Here is a 15689-nt window from a genome sequence, read left to right as displayed (position 1 = left end):
AATATTTTTATAAATATATCTCTATATTTTTGTTATTTGCACGTTTTCCCCACGTTTCGTGTCCTTCATTTTGAAAAACTTTCGTTTCCCCGTGTCCGTTTCGTATCGTTTCCGTTTCCCGTTTTCGTTTCCGTGCTACATAGGTTAGTAGCTTTCTTCAGAATCGCAAGCATCGGGAGATTATAACCATCGACTAAGCTAACTTTGTAGAAATTCAAACCTCTGGCGGCGTTGACAGTAAACTCAGCCAAAGTCGTCGGTGGAATAACGCCGGTTCCGCCGCACTCGAATATATAATGCATAAAATACACAAAAAATATAAGAACCTCTAACTATAATTGTCCATCATCTTCCTCAATACGGTATTGATCTGGAAGCACCTCCCATTTTTCTGAATTTGCAATACATTATTCGAAAGAGATTTTCTAATAAACCCATTATCAAGAAATCCAGATCTCTCCCATACATATACTCACCAATCATTATATCACATGACAAAACATCATGAACTAGGACAAACTAACACTTCCTGAATATGAAAAGTAATAATTTTGATTATTGACAAGGAACATTGCAAATTTAACTTGCCTCTCCTTCATAGACCTCTTTGTTTTCCTTGATACGTAGACCAATTTCCCTATAAAAATTTCCATTAAAACTTCAATTTTCTTCACTTCTGAAGAGTATACTTTTGATCCGACCATCGGGCAAATTGGAACCTGAAAATAAACAAACATAAGCATTGGCTGGAAGAAAATTGAGCTGCGAAACCAAAATAAAAAAGATAATGAAACTAGTAATGTAATCTTGTCTCGGGTATTTAGAAACACAATCGACTGCATTTGCATAGCTGCAAAGAGAAGAAGGGAAAACTATTCAATCAAACATATGTAATTTATCTGAAACTGTGCCCTTCCTTGTAAATACTATTTGGTGCAAACTTTACCCTCAAATTTGATTTGGTTTTCATTTCTTTCAAAATCTGATTGATTTTGACAAATAAACTGAAACAAAATCAAATAACAATAACCTCTTCAATGAAAACCTTAATCTATAGACAATAATCGAGTTGTCAAATTGGGTAATCTTCCCGTTAACTAATGAAGATAAACTCATAAACTTCAACAAATATTGGTGCGCACCAAGAATGAGAACAAACAACAGTTCAAACAGACTAACACATCAGACTGATGAATAATTTCAAGAAATACCCATTAAAAGACTCTGTAAAATTGCAATCTTGCAGTTACAGAACTATGTGGAGAAGTTAAATATGTTTGATAAAAAACTAGTGAAACATTCAAAGCTTATAAAAGAACAAGAAGGTAGGTAGTACCTTACTCCTAAGTTCCTGTGAGATTCCAAGCGCCAGAGCTGTCTTCCCGGCACCACAAAGCAAAACCAAGAATTAGATCAGTAGTCCTAGTGCAAACATCTCTATGGAGAATTTTATCGAACATCTAGTGGGCATCATAAATATACTTATAATTCTCAACATAAAGATTGAAAAGATGATTGTTGAATGGCATTGAACCGGTTTCCGGCTACACTTTTGCCATTAGCAGACTCCTCTGGCCAAACACTACACCGCGATTATAGAGACGGCGAGAAGGAAGCTTTAACAGCTGTTTGTCTAGCGTTCGAGTGACGATTGGATTTGAGAGTTCTGATTTTGATTTTTATTTTGAAGTTACAGCTGATTGAATTGGTCTTTGATGGCGAAAGGGAGAAGAAGATGATGGCAGGATTATCATTTTGTAATCAAATTTGTTTTGTGTTACAATTTTTTGTTTAAAATATTATTTTATATGAAAGAAATTCTTAAAATGATTGCCACGTGGACCTGCATATATGGAAAGGAAATCCATGTCACATTTTTTTTGTTAATTAACTGAAAGTGTAATCCACTCTCTTCGTTCCGTCTAATAAAGGGCATTAAAATTACAAAAATGCTAGTAGAGAGACCAAAAAGATAATTTTTTGAGATAAAGTCTTTTGAATAAAAGTCGTATAGTACAGGGGCTTAGTATGAGTTTAGCCTAAATAATAAAAAAAGATTTATATAGGCTAAATTGAAAAAGTAAAAGACTATACTATTAATAATACACATAATAACTATTTAACATTTATAACTCTGATAATCTCCTCCCTAATGCAAATGGTTGTTAATTAGCTTCTAATCTAAGTAGTCATCAAGAAAGAGGATAATTTAATTTTCAATTTGAGCTAGTGGGACCATGGTTTTAAGAACTGGATTGATTGGGTCAACTGGTTCGGCCGTAAATTGAAGGTCGGTTCGGTTTGTTTCTTCATTAATCACTCCTAAGGAGCACTAAGCCCCCTGAAATGTAAAAAGAAATTGTATATATTAATAATTTTATAGATTATTGAATGATATGGCAATTATATAAAAATTTAATATATTATTTAACCCCTAAATTTTACCACTGTATTCCATACGACCTCTAAACTAATTTTTTATTCTATTGGACCTCTTAACTATCTTTTTTGTTCTATTTAACCCCTAAACTTTACCATTTTGTTCCTTGTGACCTATGAACTAATTTCGTATTCAATTAGACATTTTAACTATTTTTTTGTTCTATTTAACCCTCAAACTATACTATTTGTTCTATTTGACCAATTAACTATTTTTTTTGCCTATTGCACATTTAAACTTTTAATTTTCACCCGTTTAACCTCCTAAAAAATACAAATATTTAATTTTCAACAATATTATGTCTAGAATAAATGCTTAAAAGCATATAAATTAATTTATATACAATGACATATGATTTTTTTTAAATATATATTTTTTTAATATTATTTTCGTAATTTGTTGACGACAGTATAAATTACAAATAAAGGGGTAGATATAAATTAAAAATATTTAAAGTTGATCAACTAATTAAATGATATTACTTCTTGAACATGCAAATGTTTTTTTATATTTCAATAATGATAAAAGGAGTTTGTCTCTTTTAGTTAACGATGTTTATAAAATACATAAATTTATTATGCTTTGATAATGTTAAATGAATGTTTAATTGTTTAAAGAAAATATAAATTTTAGTATGTTTCGTAAATTTAACTCAAAATAAAAAAATTAAGATACCAACTTTTAATTTTTTACAGTTTCAAACTTTTCAAATCAATTACAAATCTTTAAATTTGTGTTTAAATTATAAAACATGCTAAAATTCATAATTTTTAAAGTAATTAATTCTTAAATGGATTTTTAAATAATAAATAAAATACATCGTTCTTTATTTTAAATGTAAGAAATATATTCGTATATTTTCTAAAATTAATACATTGTGTGAGAGGTTTAATGGGTAAAAAAAAGTAGTTTAAATTTTCAGTGGAAAAAATACTTAGTTAAAAGGTTAAATAGAACAAATAGTTTAGTTTGAGGGGTTAAATAGAACAAAAAAAATAGTTAAAAGATTCAATGGAACAAAAAATTAGTTTATAGGTCGCATAGAATAAAGTGGTAAAGTTTAGAGGTTAAATAGAACAAAAAAAATAGTTAAGAGATTCACTGAAACAAAAAAATAATTTAAACGTCACATGAAATAAAATGGTATGTTTAGGGGTTAATTAATATATTAAGCCATTATATAAATACTAAAATATTGAAATGAATGGCAAACACTTATAATCTGAAAATTAACATGTTTCTACTATTAAATTTAGAATATGTGGTAATTATTCAGGTTTAATTTTAATCTGAAAAATAATAAACTTGCAACATTTTCATTTTGTTTATTGATTATAGATTCAAAGAAAGAAACGGGTCAAACATCAAAATTAATCCAAGGGTGTGTTCTTTTCTTAATCCTCAAGGGTCAAAATGTAATTAAATAATAGTCAAACACTTATAACTATCTAAACTTATACACTTTTGACTAAAATATTATTTTATTAAAATTACTTAATTCCATTTTCACAATAACTTTTCATACTTCTCTCCGTATTTTTCATAGTCAACATAAATTTTGAAAATTAGAATAAACTATAAATTTAACAATTTGACTAAATTATTGTTTTATTAATTTTTTTTAATTCCATTTCCACAATTATTTTTCACACTTCTCTCCATATTTTCATAGTCAATATAAACTATACCATTATTAGTGTATCATTTGAAAATCAAAATAAAAGTATAAAAGTATAGTTTAGATTGTTTTTAAAATTGTACATAACTTGATAATTATAATTAACCAATTTTATAGTTAACGTGCTATTATTTAATAAATTTAAGGGTGAATTTAGTAAAATATTTTTAAACAGTTCCTGAACCTTTTCTATGCGATAAATAAGTTAAAACCAAAAAATTGATCTAATAAATTGTTGAAAATATGATTTGAAAAAGAGCAATAATAATTTTTTTTATAATTATCATGAAAAGGAACAATCAAATTTGAAATTCATAGATCAAAAGTATAATATTTCTACCATTTAATCTATAAACATAATTACAATAATATTATAACGTTATATCATAAAAATGGAATAGATTGATCAACAAACATAGAACCCGCATTATAAAAACCGAACAGGTGATTAATTGGTCTTTGATTCAACCAGCAATCTCTGGTTTAACCGGTTAGATAAATTACCAATTAAAATAATTTCTATATGTGGTCTATGATCGAACAAGTTGAATTGGGTCAATTGATTAAGTAAATAATCAATTAAAAATAAATTGTATGTATGGTTTATAATTAAACTGGTTGAACAGCCGATTTAATTCAGATCAACCGGCCGATTGGGTCAAAAGTTTGATTTTTAGGATCAGTTGGCAATTTGACCAGACAGCTGACCGGTTCTGAATTAACTCGATTTGAAGAAAATTCAAAGTTTTGTTTCTAATTACTCCACTTAATATCTCTCCCTCCCTTTCTCCTTCACATAACAGCTCTCTAACTAACACTCTCTCTCTTCTTTAACTACCAACAATAATGAAAAGTCCCCACTCCGCCTACGGTGGTCGGAGAGCCAAGTCTGTCGCACGGTCAACGCCGGATCGCTTCCAATACTCATCCACCTCAGCATACTCCGATGCTTCCACCGTGAAAAAGCACCAGAATCCTCTGTTTTTAGCTGCTAAATCCTTAGCCGGAGTATTCATCTCCTGTTTTACACCGCCTGAGCCAGTCAGCACCACCACCTCCGATCATTTCAACGACTCTGAAGACTTTAAACCTCCTTCAGGTATATTCTAATCATATGAAGTGTTGCTAATACCCGGCACGGTTTGGTATAGTGCTCTAAGCGTCAGCCATCTGGCGCTACAGTCGCGGATAGTCGCAGTTTCAAACTCCGGCTATCCCTTTCCCAATAAATAAAGTGGTGGGGACTGGGCTGCTGGCTATTATAGCCCGATTTGCCAGATATATGGGCTTGTAGGCAGTCCATCTCGGAATTTGATGATCTCCTTACAAAAAAAAGTGTTGCTAATTTATTTTTCTTATGATCAGTGGTTTCAGATGGTGGTAGAGATAGAAGGAAAAGTTCAGGTAGAGGAACAATTTACGGCGGAAGTCCACGGAATTCGACAAGCGGAAAGGAGCCGGGGAGTCTCAGATTTACAATGGAGGAAATTTATAAAGCTACAAAGAATTTTTCACCTGCCCTCAAGGTTGGACAAGGTGGGTTTGGCACAGTTTATAAGGGTAGGCTTGAAGATGGTACATTTGTTGCTATCAAGCGTGCCAAGAAGGTTGGTTCTTGGATTGGTTTTCTAAGCTATTAATTTTGTGTTTTCGGTGTTGCTGATAATACAATTAAACTATAAAAAAATGTGTTTGATTGGATTTGTTGTTTTTGGAACAGAGTGTGTATGAGAAACATTTAGGTGTGGAGTTTCAGAGTGAGATACAAACGCTAGCACAAGTGGAGCATTTGAATTTGGTGAAGTTGTACGGGTTCTTGGAACATGGAGAAGAAAGAATTATTGTTGTGGAGTATGTTTCGAATGGAACTCTAAGAGATCACTTGGAATGTGAGTTTTCCTTTTCCCTTTCCATTTTGCTTTATCGATATCATTTTGTACATAATGTTGGCAATAAAAGGGATAGAATAAATAATGAATGTATTCGGAGAAAAGCAGGAGATAGTTCGACTGAAGATAAGTTACGAGAATATAAATTAAGATGGTTTAGTCATGTGAGTCGTAGACCGGTGATCACATTAGAAAGGTTTAACATATATTAAGATAGAGGGAGAGAAAGACCTAATCAACATAGATAAAAATAATTCAAAATGAGTTAACTATTGGCCATCCTGAAGATCGTACTGCACTGAAAAGGAGAATCCGTATATAGCTGAAAAAAATTGGATTCTAGCAGCAATAATAGGCTTCTGTAAACATGAGAATTGAGTAAATAGATATCCAAATATCCAATGTGGTTTTAATTCTTGTGATTTTAGACTTTCTAGCTAAACATGGTCTCTTTTTTGACTTGGAAGCAAATGAATGCAGGCATGCACGGAAACGTTCTTCCTCTGGCTACGCGTCTAGATATTGTAATAGATGTGGCTCATGCAATTACCTATCTTCACACATACGCAGGTTTTTTTTTATTATTATTATTGTAACTCAGCTAGTTCACATTCTTCAATTTAGATTATGTAGTTCTTGTATGACATTTTGAGAATTTGTTTGTTCTGTTTGTAGATCACCCAATTATTCACAGGGATATTAAATCATCCAACATTCTTCTCACGGAAAGTTTTCGAGCTAAGGTAGCGGATTTTGGTTTTGCTAGAATGGCAGCTGATAGTGATTCAGGTGCCACGCATGTGTCTACTCAAGTTAAAGGGACTGCTGGCTACTTGGATCCTGAATATCTCAAGACCTATCAACTCACTGACAAGAGTGATGTTTATTCATTTGGTGTCTTACTTGTTGAAATAGTAACCGGCAGACGACCCATCGAACCAAAACGGGAACTCAAGGAACGCATAACTACTAGATGGGTATGATTTACTTCTCCCTCTCTTCAGTTCCTCAACATATATACCAATAAATCACCAAGTAATAGGTAAGGGATGAGTTTATTTAACTATCCAGTGGTTTCAACTTTATAATTTAAAAAAATTCACAGATCCGTTGCGTCAAAAGTAGAAACCACAAGGTAGTTAAACAAACTTATCCCAAATAGGTAATATGGCCGTAGCTCGGGCACAGGGACCATTGGTCTGGTAAAGGCACCTACGTGTGACATTATTTTACTTTTGTTCATGGGATGAGTAATTTCTTTTTTTAATCCGACTTCCGTTGCTGTAATTACAGGCTATGCAGAAATTTTCCGAGGGATACGCAGTATCAACAATGGACCCAAGGCTGGATCGAACTCCTGCGAATAACTTGCTACTCGAGAAGATTCTCGAATTAGCCTTACAATGCTTAGCACCACGCAGGCAGAGCCGGCCAAGCATGAAGTATTGTGTAGAAATTTTATGGCGCATTCGTAAAGATTGCCAAGAAATTGCAGGTTCAGATTTTCGTATGTTTTCCTCAAACTCGAGCGGCCCTATCATTAGGGAAGAATAAGAAATAAGACATGAACTTAAATTCGCATATATGAAGTTAAACTCTGCATCAGAAATTGGAATAAGTAACAACTAAAACTCTAAGTTGGCTGCTTTCTGATAGATGCAACTGATATAAAAGTGACAATGCAGGCTCAGTATATGTAAAGGAGCCAAATTTTTCCCATCCGTTAGTGAATTGAGCTGTACATAGAAATATGATTATATGTTCATAAATTGTATCTGATTCTTTTTCCTCTTCGACTCATGGAATGGTCTATATTTTTTTAGTAAATGCATTCACATAGAAGGATTTACATCTCATTTACCATTTATGATTGATTCGGTCCGTATACTTTTTTGTGTAATTTCTAATCATCCTCTGCCTTATAAGCCTATCTATAGACTATACAATGGAGATCAGCAAACAGAAATAATCGACAGTCCATGGCTTGGCCGGAAATGGTTCTGTTGATGCAATCAAAGAAGCCTTATTTCAGCACAAATGCCTGAGAACCTGCTTATTTTCTTGGAGTAGAGGCTAAATCTTACAAAATTCTCTACTCCACAGTCCCCTTCTTATACACGCCTGGAAAATGAATCTTGTCGGGTCAACGCATAGTTTCCGTCGGCAGGTCTTTCGTTCTCTATAATTACAGGATCTACTTTTGAACAGAGGAAGAAAAAGGAAGATGTGTATATGGTAATGTGCCACATGCTGGAAACCAATTTACAAGCCAAAAGTTAGCTGTGGAAGAGCGAGAGAGAGAGAGAGGAACAGCAAGAAGGTAAAAGAATGATCTATAATACCTGTGCCATATCCAGTAGCTTTCACTGCTTTCTAGTTTCCAGCTTATAGCTGCCATGGCCAGTGCAGTAAACCCGGCAAGTAAAAACCCCCACCGAAATCTCCTCATGAGTGTCTTCAATAAATTTTTGAACCATCCTCTAATGATTTGCCATCTATAGAAATAAGCAGTCAGTTTAATTTAGCTCGGTTTAACATTATAAAAAAATTACTTTTTGGCTTGGTTCTGAAAGTAAAGTTACAAACCAAACTAAGAAAAAAAAAACAAATGAACCAAACTGAAAAATTTAGATCAGTTTGGTTTGACATTATAAAAAACGAATTGGTGCGGTTTGATTCTGAAAGTAAAAAGTTATGTTCAATTTTAATACAAACCGAACGAACGGAAATAACAAACAAAACTGACTGTTTCGGTTCGGTTTGAATCACAAACAGTCATAAAACAGAATGGTGCCTAGCACGTGTTAGAAACTTAAGTTCAAGCATACAGCTTATATATGTTTAAGTTGAAGCACAATTTACCATACCATACAGTATTATTAATCTAAATTGCATTTTCATTTCAAACAGATGACTAATGGAAGTTGCCAATGGAAAATTTGACATGAACTATATAATAACCTTATACTTTAGAGAAAAGTACTTACCCGGCGGGCATGTTAGAACAGAGTTCCGTCGGAAATGAAAATGACCTAAAGTTTGTTGAGAACTCTATTAGCCACCCGATAAGAAGACCAAGTCCCCCAATTGCCATCACAAGAATAATATTTGACGACCTGCAAAAATTTATCATGATTGGATTGTTAAATTTAATTATGCCCCCATAATGCATCGCACATGCTTGAATTATGGCATACCTGGTAGCCTTAGTTATAGCCATCAAAGCTGTGAGAATGGCAACCACTGTCTGAATTGTCCGTTTATGAGCTTCATCGATAGTAGTTAGGTAAACAAAAGTACTCACCACGGCCATGAAGGAGAGCCAGAAATCCATGAACTGAAACAATAAAATGCTGACAAATAAATAATATCACAAAACAAGTAAAAATAATAAGCATTTCAGCAATACAACAATGTTCTCAAGTTGCATTGAAATTTGTTACTGTAATTCTCATTTTGAAAGCCATGTAAAATGCATTGCTCGAGAATGGTCTGCTCGACGTTGTATCAGAACAACTTATGAGCAATTCAGGTTTCTGTGGGTGTCAAAAAATGGAGTTCCACTTCAATATCATTGATTAGACGATTAATTGATACCTGTAAGACTCCGAATGATAATGCACACCAGGTGCCTACATCACATGCATGATACAATCCGCTTGAAATTCCACTAGATGTGAATAAAACCCATTCCGCCAATGCCTGGATAAATCAATCAAATGTTATAACTTTCAATGTTTTCCTGACTAAAAAGTTAACGGGGAACTCAGGGGAAGAGATAGTTAATCTTCTCCGATAACATTGGAAATTTCTTGAACCAGTTCCATAATAGAATTAAGAGATTTACTGGTTCAGTGAGTGATGCAGCACGATAACATTAAGAAAGATCAATGATCTTGCTATATCACTTACTTCTAAGAATTCTAGAGTTGGTAATTCAAACAAAGACATAATGGAGAGCGTTACCTTTTTCCGAAGAGCCCAATAAGCAGGAAGTATAGCGGCAGCATTTGATGCAATAAGAGCAATCGATTGTTGTATGTGCCCTACATTTGTTAGAGACAAAATCAGGTCAAACCCGCTATCAAATTCAGGCACATGCAAACTGAATATCTTAAGAAACTTTCATAACCCTCTTCCCAAAATCATGATGAGAGCAACAAAGTATCACACAACCATTGTTAGTATCTTTCGACCTCCAAAACTTAAAGGAAAGAGCCAAGGCTTAAATCTAAATACATTCTAAACGAACAAACACAGAGGGGAGACATACACATAGCAAATCTTTCAAATCGTATGACTCATATCACGAGGTCTCTGACAATATCTTACACTTTCTCTTTAAAGTCGATGTTTAAGCTATAAGTAATTTGTGAACAACTTTCAATATTCTTCTGGAGATATTTAACAATATAGCATGGACAGACATTTTTTTAGCTGAGAGTATGTACCTCGATGTGAGACAACTTGAACACTACAATCAAAACCTCCGTGAGTTCGATCACAGGAGCAAAAGCTGAAAAATCAAAAGAAAAGCATGATTCTAGGAGTAGGATAACAATAATAATAATTGCTCTAAATGAATTAGTGACTGCATCCTAATTACACCAACAAGAATCTTAGGCAAAATTATTTATCAAGAAATGCAAGTTACAGATTAATGAACCAGAGGGTTATTTGCAAATAAAAGCTCAACCTTTCACTTTTTAGCAATTTAAATACGCCGTTTAAAACTTGGCAACCAAACAACCCCACCTTTAATTTCTTGGCATTTCTGACCTAACGCCATAGTCCGGCATCATTTGTTCATTAAAGAACTACCCAAATGGTGTCGCTTGGTGAAGAAAAAAAATGCTTTTGGGTCAGAAATGCAAAAAAAAAGGTGGAGCTTTGGAATGCCAACTTTCAAATGTCGAGCTTAAATCGCTAAAAAGTGAAAAGTTGAGCTTTTATTTGCAAAAACCCTAAGCCAAAGTGAAAAGACTTGACAAAACCTGTATGATGTCAATCCACTCGCATCTAAAGCAACTTTGCATTCCCCATGAGAGGAACATCGATGTGGGCATCTCTCAACAGAAACAGACATGACGGTCTGGCTATTTGGACTACTGACTGTGGTATTTAAATGCCTCAATCCAAAAGTCCAAGTTCCTTCTTGAACATATAGTATGTAAAAGTCAAGCTTTTCTTCACTTGAATTATACAGCAAGAAAAACGGAGAGCTTTCGCTGCTTCTTGTTCTATTTGCGTAATAGTAATCATAATTGTCAAGAGATGGCAATCCGCCTACTCTAGCATATATCTCATGATGTATCTTCATATCTGATGTTAGTCGTACATGGATGTTTCCTCCAGCTGCACCACGAGGAATATTTAGGAGAAAGTAAGTCCACATATTATCAGGTTCTCCACCATATGAGGCATTGCTTGCGAGGGGACCAATAGGAAAATTAGCTGAATCTGGAGACACTTTTCCAGTAATTGGCAAATAATAGGATTCGAAAGGGGAGGAATCTCTCCTGAGAAGTGTCTGCAGATAACAAGACTCGGAATGTAAACAAACTATACCACTCATGTAGAAATTTCTTAGAGCTTTAATAGAACAAAAAGGATTATACAACAGAAGCTGTATTTTAAATGATTTTAAAAGTGAGGAAACCGACATTAACACTATGTAGTTCTAACATATAGAGTTTTATAATTAATTTGGGAAGAGCATTTATTCCTAGACGGTCTTACCTCAAGCATGTAGCTTTCTGATGTACAATTCAATCCAGCCTTCCCCGGTGGACATTGGAGCACTTGCGAAATAATGGAATAGCAGACTTGTGTACCATGGCTTTGGCTTCCGCCAAGTGCTTTCGGTAAAATAGCAATAAACCAACGTCCAACTTTTGGTGAATGGATAACCAAAGGAATGTTATTTAATTCACCAGAATAATCATGTTGTGCTATTGTAGGCATTGCCCCATGCCGAACAAAATAAGTTAATTTAGTTTCACTAGCATTGAGAGTGTTATTTGTAGGGGTTGTACTGGAACTGACATTTTCTGCATTTATCATTAACTGCTCTGCTATCCCCAATACATCCAGCGAATACACTTTCATTTCATCTTCTCGATGGCATGAATTCTCAAAACTTTTGCAAGAAACCACACTTTCATTTGTATGAAAGTTGGCATCAGAAATATTTTCCGCAGTACTATAACTATCAGAAAGAGAACATAAAAGTGTGTCGATTGTCTGGTTGCAGTATTGGCCCCACATTGTCGAGGTTGTGCATCCTTCCACACTGACATTTGCACTGAAAGAGTATGCAGGGCTACGAACAATCTGTTGCACCGGAGAATTTATTAAATATCTGAATGAAAGAATATGTCACACGGAACTACTTATCATTGACTAGTTTGAATGAATGGTACCATTTTCGATTGTGTCCTCGTAGGACCAATGCCATTGAAAATACCAAGATACCATACTCCAGGAGATATCTGAAAATAGAAAACCATATTATTTTTTCAAATAAACATGTCTGCTACTGAAAGATAAGCTTGAGAATTTTGCTCTTGCAAATTTATCTGAAATCTATCACACACGGCCGAGAAAAAACATATGACAAACCTGCTCATTTGTCAACTTAACAGTCATATTCTTCTGCATTGGATAGCACTGAATACTCTGATGACCATCGGGAACTTTAAAAGATCCATTATAGAGAGGACCTAAAACAGAAAATCTACCATCATTTAGTTTGATTTCAACAATGCAATTTTAGTAATGTGACTGTGGATCAGTAAATTTACTCACAGGCCTAGCAATTAGCCCCGTCTTTATGGGACAAAAAGAAAGTAAAACGATGTTCAGTTGTTAATCTAAATATTAAAATTAAAAAAGAAAAAGAGGTTCCTACAACAGAAGAAAAAAATAACGTTTTACTTATGCATCGGTTACCTAAATCAATCACAGAACTGTTTAAGACATCCGGCAAAGGAGGGCTGCCGTCTCTAATGCATATCATCGGCAAATTGCTTTGCGGAACCTTTGACAAGCTTCTAGAATCCTGTACAAATCTTGAAAACATGAGCCGACGTAAAGGTGACATAACACTATCAAGTAACAGAAACAAATTTTAGAATCCGCATACTTCAATACATAATTAAGCCGTCGCCTCCATTTCATATCCATGATCATTAATTTGCAAAAAAATTAATACTTTTTAAATGCAAGCAATTGGAATTACTAATAAACAAAAAATCTCAAAATCAGAAATCAAGATTCAGATACTCCTTTGTACTTACAATGCATACTTACAAGATCCACATCCGACTGCACTGCAATCGACACGGACGAAAACCACAGAGGCAATTCAACTGAAACAAAGCACAACATCAGAATTCTTAAAGTTGCAATAAAATTTAAATAAAGAATTATTTTAATCACAAAAAGTACACTGAAAATATCTCAGCTTATCACTGCTTATTAAGCATGAAACTAATTAAGAAAAAAAACAATTACATTTATAATTAATTCAGCTCTACAAGACTCTGATCACATATAAAATACTTGAAACATCATCAATTGACCATAACAAAACTCAGAATAATAGAGAACGAGTCTGACACGCAAACATTAAATTTCAACCTTAAAAACATAAAAAGACTGAATCAATCAAATTATTAAAAATAAAATATAATTGATTTCAATTGAGCTACGCACCTCTAATATAACGCAAATCATACGGCTTGACTATAGATTTAGGATATCTAAAACTTGAAACAGTGAACGTATTGTAATCATTTAATGGATAAGAGTAGCCAAATAGACATGAAAATAACAGTAATAGAATTAAAAACTTATTACAGCAACATGAACTGGAAGAACATAGTAAAAGAAAATTCGAATTGTCTGTTGCCATTATTTTTTGGAGCAAAAAGAAAATTTAAAAAAAAAATTAAGTAGAGATTAGAGAGAAAAAAAACATTCCGTCATTATTTTATGATCTAAGCTTAGATAAGAGAGAGTACTAAAAGGAGTTTTTTTTTTCTCAGTTAAAATATAACAAAAGAGTCCTTTTTATACCACTAAATTTTAACTTCGATGGACTTCTGTCTGGTTGATTGAGACTAGGATTCTAAGTGCAACCACGAGCACTTGTTGTGCGTGATGGTCACGCGTTTGGTAATGTGAATTTAATTTCTTCTGTTTTTTCTAGAAAGATATTCAATTAATAAGCTTATCAAAAATATATTTTTAATTCAAGATTTGGTTTGGTAGGTGGGATTATGTGGAAAGGGTTGTGATTCTTATGAATTGGTGACTTACTCTATAAATACAAATTATTATTTTTTTCTCAGTTGAATCAAGGTTGGAAATTGTTGAACAAGAAAACAAAGTTGTTTGATACATTGCAAAATAGAAAAAGAAAGTAGACTAAGACTAACTATTATGTGTATATATATTGTTGAATATGATATATATAATTTGTTTGTAGTTTTTCTTATACATTTTAATTTTTAGAATCAATCCTCTTTCTCAGTGATGAAGTCCGCCCGAAAATTCAGGTAGGGCATAAATTCAATTTAAAAAGATCAAAGTATTATACCACAAAAAAATATAACTAAAATATATAACTATTGAATTTTCTAATGTAAAATAAAATGGAAAGCTAAAAACCGCATTATATAAAATGTATTAATTTTTTTTATTGTTTTAATTAGTTTTTCTTTTAAAATATTGATGATTTTTAAGAGTAGTTTGTTGCATACAATAATTAATCATTATATAAATCAACTTAAATTGGTTCTAAATTGAAGTTATAAATTTATATTCAAAAGCTTACGTACTTTCAAAGTAAAGGCCGATGAGTGGCGTTAATTTTTTTTATTAATAGAAGAGGATTTAAAAAAATCAAATTTACTGTATTTGAAAAGAGTTAAAACTATTAAGATTTTTTTTGAATAAAAAAATATTCAACATTTTAGAATTAGAATTTAATTATACAACCTAAGAAATTTTTTCAGTTGATTTATATAAATATTAGAATTTATTACACATTTTGATTTCCTGGACAATTCTAATCTCAGTAATATTTATACGCCATCAAAAGAATTTGTACATGGCTAATACTTATCAAAGTTTAAACTACCTTAGGAGATTAGATTAGTAGTTTAGAAATAAGAATAATTATGTGAGGTAGGGCCCAGGCCCTGCCTGGCCCTTCCTTACATCCGTCTTTGCTCTTTCTATAATCATTTTCTATTATTAATTTATAATTTATTAAATTTAAATAATATATCTCTATTAATCTATGAAATTATTTTCAAAATACTTAATTTTTAAATTTATTTACACCCTTTTCACCCGTATTTCCATCATTTCCGTCGGTACTTTTTTATAAACATATTGTTAAAAATAACCTAATACATATATAGAAGGTTTAAACTCATTTTAGGTCATTTTGTACATACAGAGCCGCACTCTCTCTCTCTCTCTACTTCTATTACTCTTAAATTTATCTCTTCCTTTCTTCCTTTTTTCCTTTCGTCCACTTCTCTCAACTATTTTTTTTTTCGTTCGTCTACTTCCGCTGCACATTACTTTTTTATATCTCGTCGTCGCACGTTTTTCGATGGATTTTTCGTTACACCAAAAAAAATTGTTACACTAAAAACAAAAAAACAAC

The 15689-nt window shown here is 32.8% G+C and overlaps 2 protein-coding genes and 1 long non-coding RNA gene across 6 annotated transcripts; 1 reads left to right on the top strand and 2 right to left on the bottom strand.

The window, feature by feature from the left end:
• Positions 1-365: 365 nt before the first annotated feature.
• LOC126686155 (uncharacterized) lies at positions 366-1835 on the bottom strand. The gene is made up of 2 exons (XR_007643799.1): positions 1337-1835; positions 366-719 (listed from the first exon to the last, which is right to left on the bottom strand). It is a non-coding gene; the product is annotated as an uncharacterized LOC126686155 (long non-coding RNA).
• Positions 1836-4880: 3045 nt separating this feature from the next.
• On the top strand, positions 4881-7863 carry LOC126686805 (calmodulin-binding receptor-like cytoplasmic kinase 2). Of its 2 annotated transcripts, none has more exons than XM_050381049.2 (6): positions 4881-5217; positions 5493-5725; positions 5839-6007; positions 6488-6577; positions 6683-6984; positions 7301-7863. In XM_050381049.2, the coding sequence occupies exons 1-6, from the start codon at positions 4965-4967 to the stop codon at positions 7559-7561; spliced, it is 1308 nt and encodes a 435-aa protein (XP_050237006.1). In that variant the 5' UTR covers positions 4881-4964; the 3' UTR covers positions 7562-7863. The 2 variants fall into 2 exon arrangements, with proteins under 2 accessions (XP_050237006.1, XP_050237005.1); XM_050381048.2 differs by having other exon boundaries at positions 4882-5217; positions 5484-5725.
• Positions 7845-14020, bottom strand: LOC126686804 (uncharacterized). 3 transcript variants are annotated; one of them, XM_050381046.2, is made up of 14 exons: positions 13724-14017; positions 13319-13377; positions 12959-13067; positions 12629-12729; positions 12430-12498; positions 11747-12340; positions 11002-11537; positions 10459-10523; positions 9974-10053; positions 9605-9709; positions 9205-9344; positions 8995-9123; positions 8350-8502; positions 7845-8257 (listed from the first exon to the last, which is right to left on the bottom strand). In XM_050381046.2, exons 1-14 carry the CDS (start codon positions 13920-13922, stop codon positions 8119-8121), a joined length of 2478 nt encoding a protein of 825 aa, XP_050237003.1. In that variant the 5' UTR covers positions 13923-14017; the 3' UTR covers positions 7845-8118. The 3 variants fall into 3 exon arrangements, with proteins under 3 accessions (XP_050237003.1, XP_050237002.1, XP_050237004.1); XM_050381045.2 differs by having other exon boundaries at positions 8995-9344; positions 13724-14020; XM_050381047.2 differs by having other exon boundaries at positions 8995-9344; positions 13306-13377; positions 13724-13764.
• Positions 14021-15689: the final 1669 nt, after the last annotated feature.

Source organism: Mercurialis annua, linkage group LG6, assembly GCF_937616625.2.
Source record: "Mercurialis annua linkage group LG6, ddMerAnnu1.2, whole genome shotgun sequence".
Taxonomy (NCBI): Eukaryota; Viridiplantae; Streptophyta; class Magnoliopsida; order Malpighiales; family Euphorbiaceae; genus Mercurialis; species Mercurialis annua.
This window is presented reverse-complemented; position numbering and strand designations above follow the sequence as displayed.

Bases quoted from the DNA above. Each gene is read 5' to 3' on its own strand.
- LOC126686805 (XM_050381048.2), top strand. From the start codon at position 4,965: ATGAAAAGTCCCCACTCCGCCTACGGTGGTCGGAGAGCCAAGTCTGTC. The intron at 5,218-5,483 runs GTATATTCTAAT...TCTTATGATCAG, and splicing joins AGACTTTAAACCTCCTTCAG to TGGTTTCAGATGGTGGTAGA. The intron at 5,726-5,838 runs GTTGGTTCTTGG...TTTTTGGAACAG, and splicing joins CTATCAAGCGTGCCAAGAAG to AGTGTGTATGAGAAACATTT.
- LOC126686804 (XM_050381045.2), bottom strand. From the start codon at position 13,922: ATGGCAACAGACAATTCGAATTTTCTTTTACTATGTTCTTCCAGTTCA. The intron at 8,503-8,994 runs GTAAGTACTTTT...TTATTTCTATAG, and splicing joins TGTTCTAACATGCCCGCCGG to ATGGCAAATCATTAGAGGAT. The intron at 8,258-8,349 runs GTATTATAGATC...ATTGGTTTCCAG, and splicing joins AGCTACTGGATATGGCACAG to CATGTGGCACATTACCATAT.